This window comes from Ambystoma mexicanum, chromosome 5q (genome assembly GCF_040938575.1).
Source record: "Ambystoma mexicanum isolate Mex_15411 chromosome 5q, UKY_AmexF1_1, whole genome shotgun sequence".
Classification (NCBI taxonomy): Eukaryota; Metazoa; Chordata; class Amphibia; order Caudata; family Ambystomatidae; genus Ambystoma; species Ambystoma mexicanum.
In genome coordinates this window covers 806,347,736-806,360,078 of record NC_090933.1, presented here as the reverse complement: position 1 = coordinate 806,360,078, position 12,343 = coordinate 806,347,736, and the positions used below count along the sequence as shown (strand labels likewise).

The window sequence follows — 12,343 nt, the reverse complement described above, 5'->3', positions numbered from 1 at the left end:
TAAATTCCTTCACCAGCCGATGAGACCACAAGGACGTCCGTCCTGTAGTTCTGGTGTACTGTGAGATGGCAGCCAGATGTATCTTGATGGAAGCGTGAGCTAGTCCAGCCTTGGCCAACGACAGTAGGTACGGCAATACTTGAGAGGCCGTAATCCGCAGAGGGTTAATCTTCTGTGCACGGCACCAGACAGAGGACCTCTTCCATTTATGTCCGTAGCACTTGAGAGGTGAGGACGCCCAGGCCTTTGCAAGAACCTCTCTGCAGTTGGCTGGGATGTCGTACCCTCCAAACTCTAGTGCTGCAGGAGCCAGGCCTGCAAGTTCAGCGACTCTGGGTTGTGATGAAGAATGGCGCCTCCTTCTCTGGAGAGAAGATCCGCGTCCGACGGCAGCTTGACTGGTGTGGACGCTGACAAGTCCAGAAGGTCCGAGAACCAGATCTGTCTCGGCCACACCAGTGCGTCGAGGATCATCCTGCACTGGGACCTCTTGAGCTGGTTGATGAGCCGGAGCAGCAATGGCAACGGAGGGAACGCATAAAGAAATAAGCCGTCCCAGGGGAACGAGAAAGCATCGCCCATGCTCCTCGGCTGGGGGCACCTGCTGGCGAACCTCCGGCACTTGGAGTTAGTCGCCGTCGCAAAGAGATCGATCTGGGTTTCGCCCCATCGTCGGAAGAGTCGATCCACTTGATCCTGGCGTAGTTCCCACTCGTGGCACGAGCGCAGCTCTCTGCTGAGTGAGTCGGCAATGGTGTTTTTTATTCCTGCCAGATGAAAAGGCACCAGAAACATCCCTTGGGCAACGGCCCAATGCCACAGATCCTGGGCTTCCTTGGATAGGGCAGGGGATCTGGTTCCGCCCTGCTTCCGGATGTAGAACATCCTGGTGGTGTTGTCGGTGAAGATCCTCACCACCTTGCCCTTGAGGGACGGAAGAAAAGACCTGAGGGCCCAGAACACTGCGTGGAGCTTCAAGATGTTGATGTGGAGTGACTTCTCCTCCGGGAGCCAAAGGCCTCTCGTGTGAAGATCTCCGAGTGCGCTCCCCAACCTTCCAGGGAGGCATCCGTCATCACCGTCACCTGGTGAGCTGGGGTCTGAAAGTCTGTGCCCACCGACAGACTAGAGCGGGTACCCCACCACCAGATCGCCTGACGGAACGTCTCATTGAGTGGGATCCTGTCCTCGAAGCTGCCCGTCGACTGGATCCAGCGGGCGTCGAGGAACTCTTGTAAGGGGCGCATCCGAAGTCTGCAAAGGCGCACCAGATAAATGCAGGAGGACATCATCCCGAGGAGGGACTTGATAGATCTTACCCTGGCCATGTCCGTGGCCAGCAGACGCTGCACCTTTCCCAGGATGGTCCTGGTCCTTTCCTCCGACGGCGAGGCCAGCCGCGCCACTGTGTCGAGCTTGGCTCCCAGAAACAGTGGCGAGGCCAGCCGTGCCACTGTGTCGAGCTTGGCTCCCAGAAACAGGGTGACTTGCGACAGGACCAGGTGGGACTTTGGAAAGTTGATGGAGAACCCCAGGTCCGTGAGCAGCTGGACGGTCTTCGCAGTGTGCTCCACGGCGAGCTCCCTTGTATTTGCCCGGATAAGCCAGTCGTCCAGGTAGGGGTAGATGTGGATCCCCTGCAGGCGCAAGCGCGCCGCCACCGGTGCGAGGCACTTGGTGAACACCCTGGGTGCTGACTTCAATCCGAACGGGAGGGCCTTGAACTGGTAGCTCCGCCCTTGGACCACGAACCTGAGGAACTTTCGGTGTCTTTTTAGAATGGGGATGTGGAAGAATGCATCATCCAAGTCCAACGACGACAGGAATTCGCCCTCCTCAGCTGTCCCAGCATGTGCTGGAGGGTGACCATCCGGAACTTCTGTGCCTTGATGTACTTCTTCAGTCGTCGCAGGTCCAGGATAGGACGCCATCCTCCTGTCTTCTTCTTTACGAGGAAGTACCTTGAGTAAACTCCGGAGCCCCGAAGCCTCTTTGGGACGAGCTTGAAGGCACCTTTCTTGAGCATCGCCCTTACTTCCAACAGTAGTTGAGGGACATGATTTTCCTTCCTGGCCACGAGTGGAACGCGAGGGCACTTCTTCTGGAACTCTAGGGCGTGCCCTTGGGCCAGGGCGTCCAGCACCCAATGGTCGTGGAGATCGACTCCCACACGCTGACGAACCTCGTCAGCCGGCCTCCCACCGGGGTGCTTCAGTCGGTTCAATCTTGTTTGGAGGCCGCCTTGCCTCCTTGACCTCCCTGTCAACGACAACGGGCACCACCTGACTTGCCACGTCCCCTGTAGGCCTCCTGAGACGAAGATCTTGCTGCTATGTCGAGGAGCCACTGCCGGATCCCTTGGAGGCACCTTGTTTGCCTCCGGCGCTCCGAAAGGCAGCCGGCAGTCTCTGTGTCTGTCTTGATAGCCTGAAGGGACACATCAACCGCCTTTCCAAACAGGTTGCTCCCGTCGAAGGGCATGTCCAAAACTTTGGTTTGTACTTCCTGGAGGAAATCCGTCGCCTTGAGCCATCCTCGTCGTCTCAGGCAAACGCTGTTGCCCAACTGACGAAAACCGGTGTCGGCGATGTCCGTTGCCACCGTGATGGTGTGGTCCGAAGCAATCTCACCTTCCTGTAAGATTTCAAGGGCCTCAGCCCTTTTGGCGTCCCGAAGGAAGTCCAATACAGGGGCGATTTTGAACCACAACTCCCTGTCGTAGCAGGCTACGATAGCCAGGGCGTTGGCCGCCTTGATAGTCGTCGCTGCGGATGAGATGACCCGTCGGCCCATCGTGTCCAGCTTCCTGCCCTCGCCGTCCGGCGGGGAAGTTGATGTTGAGGCCAATACCCCCCCCAGCTTTCTTCTTTGCTACCGCCGAGACTACCGAATCAGGGGTAGGTTGTGACCGAAGGCACAAGGGGGCAGCGTCGGGGACCCGGTACTTCTTCTCGTACCGGTCCCTCTTTGCAGGCGCCGTGGCAGGGTTCTTGAGGAGGGAGCGCCCCTCATCCCAGATGTCATCCAGAAGTGGTACGGCGAGGACCGTCATCCTTTTAGCCTTGCGCCGTTGGTAAAGGAACCCTTCCTTTTTCTTCTCTTCGAGGCAGAGCTGGAAGAGCTCGGATGCCCTGGAAATCATGGCATGGAAGGATTCAATCTCGTCGGGCAGGGACGCCCGAGCAGGGGGCGACGGGGGAAATGTCCAGTCGTCGCCTCCGTCATCATCTGTACCTATCGTAGCCGTGTCCGTGCCTGTATCATCCTCGTGGGTAGTTGACCGGCGGGGAAGGCAGAGCGGGCCGCAGAGGTGGGAGAGGTGGCGGAGGATGCGTCCTCCTCTTCTTATGCGGTGGACTTTCCGAAGGTCCCGGCTCCGGTTCCCCCATTGGGTCTGGCTCAGGTACCTCGGTCGGGGGGGAGGGGCAACCTTGTCCTTATCTCCGAGCATAAGGACTGAATCGCTGACAAAATGGCCGCTGAAGTGTCCTGCGGCACCGGTAACGACGGGCGCGAGGGCTCTCGTCGGCGACACCATCGCTCTCGTCGTCGCCCTCGTCGGGATCCCTCCCGATGGGCTGGGCCTCCTCCACGACTTCGATGAGCTCTTCTTCAGAGGTTGTGTCTGTATCCACGATGGCCACCTGCCCCTCCCTCTCCTTTTCTTTTCCAACGGGGACTTCGTGGGGGTCTTCTCGATGGGCCTGAAAGACGATTCCCTCCGCGGTGGCAGGGAGACTCTGGATCCTGAGGTCGCCTCCACTGGCGTAGCCTCCACAGGCTGATCTAGGGCCGCTGCGACATCCTCAATCGAGGTCTTAGCAGGGTGAATTTAGGCCATCGTCACCTTCTGCACCCCTGTGGCCTTCACCTTGGGGGGAGGGTCCGGGCCACGCTCCCCCTCTGCCAGAATCTTAGAGATTGACCGGGGCCTCTGCAGAAGCTTCGCCGGGTTCTCAGACTTCCTCTTACCCGAGCCAGAGCGTTGGCTCATGATTGATGGCGCCGGGGAGGATGCGCCCAGCCTGGCAGCCAAGGAGCCCGACCGTTCGGCGCTCCCGTTGCCCGCGGACTCGCGGTGCTTGGCCTTTTGTTGGGCCCCTGTCGCCGGGGCGCCCTCACAGGACTTAGAAGACCGCTGGGACTACTTCTTCTCGCCTGACCGGCTCTTACCTTCCAGCCAGTTGGCGAGACGGAGGTGGCGATCCTTCATGGTCCGCTTCGACATGTTCCCACAAAACGCACAGTCCTTCTCCACGTGCATCTTGTCCTCATGGAGACAGTAGAGGCATAACGAATGCTCGTCCTCCTTGAACACATTCTGAAGCTGGCATCCAGGGCAGGTCCTGAACAGCTTCCTGGGCGTCGAGCTTCCTTTTTCCTGAGCCATGTCCGGGGTAGGCCTCGGAACTTCTGGAATCCTCCAAAAGCGTAACTCGACGAAATCTTCACCCTTGAGGGGCGTAGAAAACTCTGAATCTGGTCCCTGTTGATCGGATGTAGAAACGGTGGAGCTTGAGGCTCTATTTTACCGAAAAATGAGAAAAAATCTCCCGAAACAGCGCGAAAACGCAGCAAAAGCTCGAGAGCTACAGCACGAGGACTCCCAACACTTGAACGTGCGATAAAAATCTGAGGATGGCTGCCAGAGGCGGGGCTTAGGGAGAGGGCAGTCATTGGTTGGGGGCAGTATGATTGGTTACTACTAAGAAAGACAGATTAGAAACGAAACTGATACTGATTTTTTTCTATACCGAGGATTCCCGGCCTGACGACGGGGAATATTCATGAGCATGTGAATCCATGCCAGACCCCATGCTGGAGAACTCAACGCTCTAGAGTGCACCCTAATCACCTCTGCCCCCAAGAGGAAGATCTCCACTCTCTGCAAGCTTCTAGACAGGGGGGACACAGCTAGGAAGGAGAAGTACATGCTTAACTGGGAAAGGGACATGGGCAGAGCTCTGGGAAGGAAGAGTGGAGCCGGATATGGGCCCATACACACAAATGTTCTCGGTGCATCACGAACAGAGAGGGCTCCATAAAAGTATGCTACAGATGGCATGTTACACCGGAATTCTGGAACCGGGGCACCCAGTAATATCCACATCCTGTTGGAGAGGTTGTGGAGCCTTAGGCTTGCTATTTCACTTATGTGGACATTCCCGAAATCAGACAAGTTTTGGCGGGAAGTGCTGGACCTCACCAAACAGATCACAGGTCTCACAATCCTGTGGGACCCAGGAATTGTGCTACTAGGCGACATTTGGGACGGGGCACTTCCACTTTCCGGGAACATATCTACCATCTCCTCACAGCGGCTAAGATCACCATCGCCCGCCACTGGAAATCCCCAGAGGGCCTGGCGATCTCGATGTGGTGGGCAGAATGTTGGGATACTGCTGTGGCGGAAAAAAAAAATCACTGCAGCCCGCGTGAACAACATGGGAAAATTCCAAAACACCTTCCACCCCTACCCCTCCCCCTCCCCCAAGCTTTGATGATTATGCAGAACAGTTCCCGGGAGCGGTACACAAACCTCCAACCCTCAGATGGTGCTTGAAACACCAACATAACTTGTACACAGATGGGCGGCAGTTAGCGAAACCACCAGAGGATTGTTCCTTGAACAAAAACTCTCAAGTGACCGCACCCACTCTTCATTTGCTATTATGACCGTAACTTATTGTACACTACCATGAATTAGCTTTCTCTGTTCTTATTGTTTCTCACTGTTTTGTTTGTGTTATTTTTGTTGTTGTTCCGGTTTTGTATTTGAAATTTCATAAATGCAAATAAAAAGAGGTTGTAAAAAAAAAAAAAGAAAAAGGACTTTAAGTCCCATAATCCCCTAAGTACTGGGACAAAGAAGATGGCTGAAGAGGTTCAGTGTTGCAGGAGTGGTGTAAGAAACCTGAAGATGTCTAACCCGCTAGTCCCCAGGGATCTGTCATCCAGGTGGCCAGGAGACAGCCATCACTTTTGGATCCAGTTCCTGGGGGTGGACCAGTGTGGGAGGATCACCTAGGTGAAGGGTCTTCGAGGAGTGGTAGTGGGACACCGGATGGCAAGATGCGGTATCTCCTTCCCTGTAACAACTTTACCCCATCCTACCAGTAGGATACTTAGGAACTCAACCACCACCCCTTTCCCAACATGAACATTTCTTCACGGACAGCTCACTACAAGAGAAAACGGGCTAACACCCGAGCCATATACCTGGCATGTCCCAATACAGTGGTCAGGCAATTACTGCTGACCATTACACACACACCTGACTTCCATTATGCTTCGCCACATGGATAAAAGGCGGAGCATGGAAGCACACTCTGAGCAAGGCAAAGCACACGAAGAAGCAGCAGTTCCAAGATGGCAGTTTAAGACAAGGCGAAAGATGCCAAAACTGAAGAGGATTGAAAGGAGGGAAGTGCCCTTGACCTTTTCAACGAAAGACGGTTACTTTCATGAACCTTGGCGAATAGGAAACGTAAGACCAGGAATCAAGGCTGAAGAATCCTGCATTGTTTATCGGAGGTACCCGGGGCTCTCCTGCGTCGAAAGTCAAGGTGGGGAGAATCGTTTGCTGCTGTGGTACTGTCCTCGACTCATACAACAGAGCAAAGCAAGTGAAGTCAGCACAGACGGTGAGTTGGGGAGACTGATACCAGAACGGTCTATGTTGATGCAAGGTTGCAAGCCGCAACATTGTATAGTGAAAACTGAAGAGAACCGTGTATGAAGCATATGTGGCAAGCGGCGTGAACACAATTAAACAGCAGATGAGTGATTAAACTTTGAAGCCAAAATATGATACTGTAGACAGAGTGGTCCGGCACCATGTAGGTGCCCATTCGAAAGTCTGTTAGGTATCCAGCTGAAAGGTGGCAAATGCGAAGAGTGATAAAGAATTGAGAAATCTAAGTGTTCCTGCAACAGGTCAAGCAAAACCCTGTGCACATTCGAAAGTCTTCAATAGTTTATGAAAAAGTATATATAAAGTTGGTCTGAGCCCGGAAGAGGGAGATCAGCTAAAAGCAAGTTTGTGTAAAGTTACATTGGAAATTGTAATTAGTCCAAGCCCGGCCGAGGGAGACTAATTGAACATTGTGTTAAAAGGGATCTGAGCCTGAATGAGGGGGATCGGAGATCTGAGGCCGACTAAGGGGCATCTGGGGTAAACCGTGAGTCACCCGAGAAAGAATATCCTACGTGAAATTGGATACATAAATCATTTACGAACATTGTGTTGAGAGGATCTGAGCCTGGCTGAGGGGTATCTGAGGTGAATAGTGAATCGCCTAAGAAAGTGAGTACTTGTGAAATTCTGATAGAGAAAAATAACTTATCGTTTGTTTGTTGCATCAGGCCCTCTGAAAGGCAAAGAGATTTGGGCACGGAAGGCCCTGATGCTAATGATTGAACTGTATCCTCAAGCTAGAGAAACCAGAGACTGTGCTAAGCTCTAGTGTACCGTCTTGTCCCGTGCCAAAAACGTGGGGAAGGGAGGCCAACGGCGTGAATATCTTGACATATAATTTTGTGAACACTTCCATCTTTTCCGTAACATTGTTTCCCACACTATTTGTATTTGGAGGTAAGGATTGTTAATAGGTTTATTAGTATAAGCCCTTTTATTTTGACAAGACACTACTAGGACTGCATTATTTGATGGTCGTAGCTTGCTCCCTTCTGTAGAATTAGGCTTAGATAGGAGTTTTTCAAAGCCTTTTTTAAGTTCAATAAACACCCTTGAACTGTGATCACTTGTGTCTGTCTTACTGTTAATACCATGTCTCCCTTAAAGCGGTCAGATCATTAATGCTAATGGCCCACACCTGAGAGAGACTGAGAGGCCCTCTCAGGTGTACGCCTTGGGTGAGAAGAGTGGTGAGAAGAAAAAGAAGCAGCGTGGGTCATGCAGGCAGACCAGGCAGAAGCTGGAGGAGAGGGAAGACGCATGGACCATTGCGTGGCAGAGAGTGGCTCCAATCCTGAGAGGGTCTGTGCCACTCGAATCCTGAAGTGCAGAGGTTGTGCAGCAGGACGCGTTGAAGAGGGAAGCTTGCCCTGTGCTGTGGCGACCTAATCTGCAGAAACTGCACAGCGGAAAGTGAAGTCAAAGGAAGCTTTCCCTTACCGGAGGCCGTCTCAGGTGGCTGCTGTACACCCAAGGTCCTCGAGGTTGTCTCTTGTGGCTTGCGTGCATTAGAGGACCTCAAAAGCAACAGGAGCTCCATTTACTGGTGGCGGCGGCCGACTAAAAGAATAGATTTGCTGGATTGTGAGGAGCCACAGGGAGAGAAGTCCTGCAAGCAGTGAGAGGAATGAAGGCGTACGGCTTACCCAGTGAGGTCACAGCTTGTTAGTGACCACGGAGCGCTCCTTCCCCACTCGTGTCTGCAAGGTAGGCGTTGAGCAAGTGGGGAACACTCGCGTGTGAATGAAAGTGGTGCGGAAAGCAGTTTTCAATCACGTGCTGCTGAAAAGCAGCAGAAGCAGCACTCGCGAACGAGTGAACGTGATTTTCAAGGTAAACTTGAATACCGAAGTAATTAAATGTAGCAGATCCCCAATGTAAGAAAGACAAAAGACTATAATCTTATAAGTCTGAGTCTATGGAAACTCCAACAATCTAAAGGGGCAACATTGTTATAAGTGCACACCTACAAGCATTACCCAAGCCAAGAGAGAATAAAGCCAAAGCAGTTAGAATCTAGTAAACATTACCAACAATGAAAAGGGGCTACTGGGAAGTTCATAAGCAGTGGAACTTGTTGCCCCTATCTGGTACAACATATGGTGAAAGCTTGTATAAACGCACATTTTTCAAGCCAAGGCAGGAAGAGTAAAAGACCATATCCTTATCAGTCTTTGGTTACTTTTATAGTGGAGAAACAAGAGCGGCAAAAAATGTCTGCCCTTCTGAGAAAAGAGGCCCAGATGAGGAGGAGCATTATTTGCATAAAAGTATCAAAGATCACCAATGTAAATCTAATTTTCCCTGAAGAGCTGCTGAGAGTTTTAAAGATGCAAATTGTTGAATATTATGAAGTGGTTGTGAAACTCTTGTTAATTGATATTAACCCCAAATGCACTTCTTGTTGTAAAACACTGTACGGGCAGTATACACGGATGGAAGACTGTTGGAGGAGTAGGCCTGGCATGGGAGTAAACCAGGTGGAAGTTGAAGAAGTGTTTAAAAGGAGTACAGACAAAGGCAAATTTGTGGCAAATCATCCTGACCAAGACAATTATTGATTAACTGAAGACTTGTTCAAGGAAGGGAAAGAGCCTTCTATTTTCTGAGTTGGAACTTTCTGATGACAAGTTGAAGTGGAATCGTACTATGGTTGAACATTGTTGCAAATTAGGATTTTCTTGTTTTCTTTTCTTGAACTCAAACAGAATAACGTTTAAACCTGGGGAAGGGGAATTTGCCTAGGTTACGGAAGAGACTGTGTTGATATTATAAATGCAATCATTATTGTTTGTTTGGAATTGCCATGTATTTCCTTGTTTATTTGTTGCATGTATAAGTGTGAGGGACAAATATCCTTTGTTAGGGTGTTTCCTTTAGTTTATTCATGGTAGGGATAGCGAGGCGTTCATTCAAACTTGTATTATAATAAAATGGCATTTGTTGAGAAACCTTCACAAAGTTGTCCGCCTCACATTTCTGACCCTTCGCAAAAGGCACAAAAATGTGCTGGAGGGAAATGGAAGCATAAAAGCAATGCACCTTGCTTTTTACACTATCACCTGAGTTCTCAGAGAGATAAGGGAGGATACATGTAAGGGCTGTAGTGTGTTTTGCGACGGGAGGAGCAGAGGTGATGCCAATAAAATAATTTATGTGGTTAGCAGGCTGTGCATGACACAGTGTCTGGTATAATGAGAAGATGCATTGTATTACCAAAGCAGAGTTGGCCTTGCTCTTCCCACTTTTATTCAGGTTCCGATGGAGAGGTGTGCATCACGCAATGGTAAATAATGTTTATTCAGCACCAAAATATATCATGAACAAAATATATTATGGCAACATTGTACCTGGTTGTCAATCAACTCTTAAGTTTCATAGTGACGATATAGTAACTCACATATTTAGGGAAATGTGTTTTAGATATGTGACCAATAGGGTAATGGACTATAGGGGATAATTAGACTTGTGAATAGGTCTTAGCCAATGGGCAGTGCAGGATTATGTTGTACTCATTATTATGCCTAAGTTAACGTGCGGTTTTCCGCTATAAAAAGAAGTAACTTCTCTCGGTGGAGCAAGCTCTGTGTCAGCTTGTTTCTACGGGACTGTCTTATACTGTTTGCATTTAATAAACCTTTGTTTTCCTTGTAACTGGTGCCTTGATTTGACCTACTTGGAATTGTTTTTGTTTCTCGGGTTTGAGTCATTCACCCTACATGAGTCCCTCTCACCTGTCCGGTTACCCTGTTCCCTGTATTACCTTTTACTCTCTTGGTTTCTTCTTAGCTCCACGGCCCACTTGTCGTGCCGTCTGTTTCAGGTGCATTCCATTCTCGTCTTCCAAATCGGGAGTGTGTTTCTCCAGTCAGTGGTATCAGTGCTGTTCTGCGGGTGGACTGCCCACCACTGTGCTGTGTGGTTACGCCACCAACAAACTCTCTCTTCAATCGTGTTTGGTTTCCTTCCTCTCTCATATGCCGGTCTCTCAGCGTCTTTGGTTCTGTGCCAGAGCTCAACTGGCTTACATGGGCTCTGCGTTCTGTGAGAGCTCATCCACCTTCCGCTCTTCTGTGCAGAGGAGGCTTCCCCTGGTTATCTCTGCTTTCTGACAACTCTCGGCTTTCCGCTCTCTTGTCATATCATCCCTTTTTAGCATTCTCTGTGCAGTCCACTGGAAGGACATATTTAAAAGTATAGTCAGTTTCCTGTTGTGGATAGCATAGTTTCACTTCATCTTCATGGAATTGATAATGTTCCGTTATGTTACACAAATCCACTTAGGCCATCACTTTGAGGGCATTTGGGAGTTCCTCACGGAATGGGAGTCCTTGTCCCGCGGGCGGAGTCTCTCCCGGTGATGTGCCATTTGCCTCAACCTATAGGGAGGGTGTTGCAGAGAGCGTTCACCTCCCTAGCCTCACAGGTGGGCGAGGGGTGCTCCCCTTTGGGGACAAGGGACAAATTCCCTCAATTCATCACATTGTCTAACTAGAATGATTGGTGTTGTCATGTGTGGACTCATTGTAGCCATAGATCACTTCTACACACCTCATGAGACTAAGCCTTGCAATACTGTTATCTTATCTTGATTGGGTTTTTGGGTTAGCTAAATGCTCAGTGTCTTCCTGTACACCATAATAGGGTGGCCTCCCAAAATCTCCCCCCCCCCCCCCACACCCCAGGCTGATTTTGGAAAACCGTTTTACTGTACAGTACTCATCAGTTATTTTTTTCCCCTTACGGGAACCATGAGAATTTACCTCTGGTCTCTGGGTGGTGGGTTATTCTCAATACTTAACTTTCCGGGGTCCTTGTAGTCTAAGTATGCTGCAGTTGTGCTTCAACTATGTTCTCCCATTTGTTTAGTCTAAGTATGCTGCAGTTGTGCTTCAACTATGTTCTCCCAAACTGTTTAGTTTCAATACTTGCCTTACTGGCTCATACAAAGTATTACCTTCATGATAATACAAGGCAACACCACACCCTAACCTTCGTCAAGGTGATTTGCAATAATACTTTTTTTATTTTCAAATTTACAATTTCAGTTGTTCGAGTTTTCTTTTAACTGTTTAAAATATACAACATATCTCCATTGAAAGATATAATGTATATTGCAGAGAATCCATGTTCAAGAGACAGTACCATAAAGAGGAAGCTGTTTTAGCGCATGTTAATCTGATCCAGAATTTGAGTCCAATAGTTCTTGAGGGGATATAAAATATCCCATGGTACATTCTCTAATGAGCTAGTTGCCAGAGTTTCAACAGAAGCAAGAATATTGGGAAATGCTGCTCTACAATGTAATATTTAAATAATAATACCACTGTGATTTGAGCAGTTTGTTTGGTTTTAAACATAAAAGGATTCGCTAGAACAAAAATACCAATTTCTCTAAACATTTGCAGTGCCCTTTCTCCTTACTTTTGAGACTGAAGACATTTGTTTCTCTCTTCAATCAGCTTTTTTTCCTTGGTGTCAAAGTGATCTTTCATCTGCTTGACCTGAGCCTCAAGATGGGTTAGCAAAGCTGCTTTGTCTTGCCACTTTCTATTCATCATACTGAAAAAGCAAAGGATTGCAATGAACCAAATCTTTTCATAAAATCAGAAATATTTCTTACATTTTGAAAGCATATGTGGCATT

At 49.6% G+C, this 12,343-nt stretch overlaps 1 protein-coding gene across 3 annotated transcripts in view; it reads right to left on the bottom strand.

The window, feature by feature from the left end:
• LRRCC1 (leucine rich repeat and coiled-coil centrosomal protein 1) overlaps window positions 1-12,343 on the bottom strand; it is a 1,358,299-nt gene that overhangs the window by 189,365 nt on the left and 1,156,591 nt on the right. For 2 of the 3 annotated variants that reach the window (XM_069621288.1, XM_069621287.1), the window contains exon 17: window positions 12,122-12,259. The exons of the other annotated variant lie outside the window; for it this stretch is intronic. In XM_069621288.1, the coding sequence (XP_069477389.1) occupies window positions 12,122-12,259 (138 nt within the window). The remainder of the gene's footprint in view (window positions 1-12,121; window positions 12,260-12,343) is intronic. 3 annotated transcript variants of the gene reach the window in all.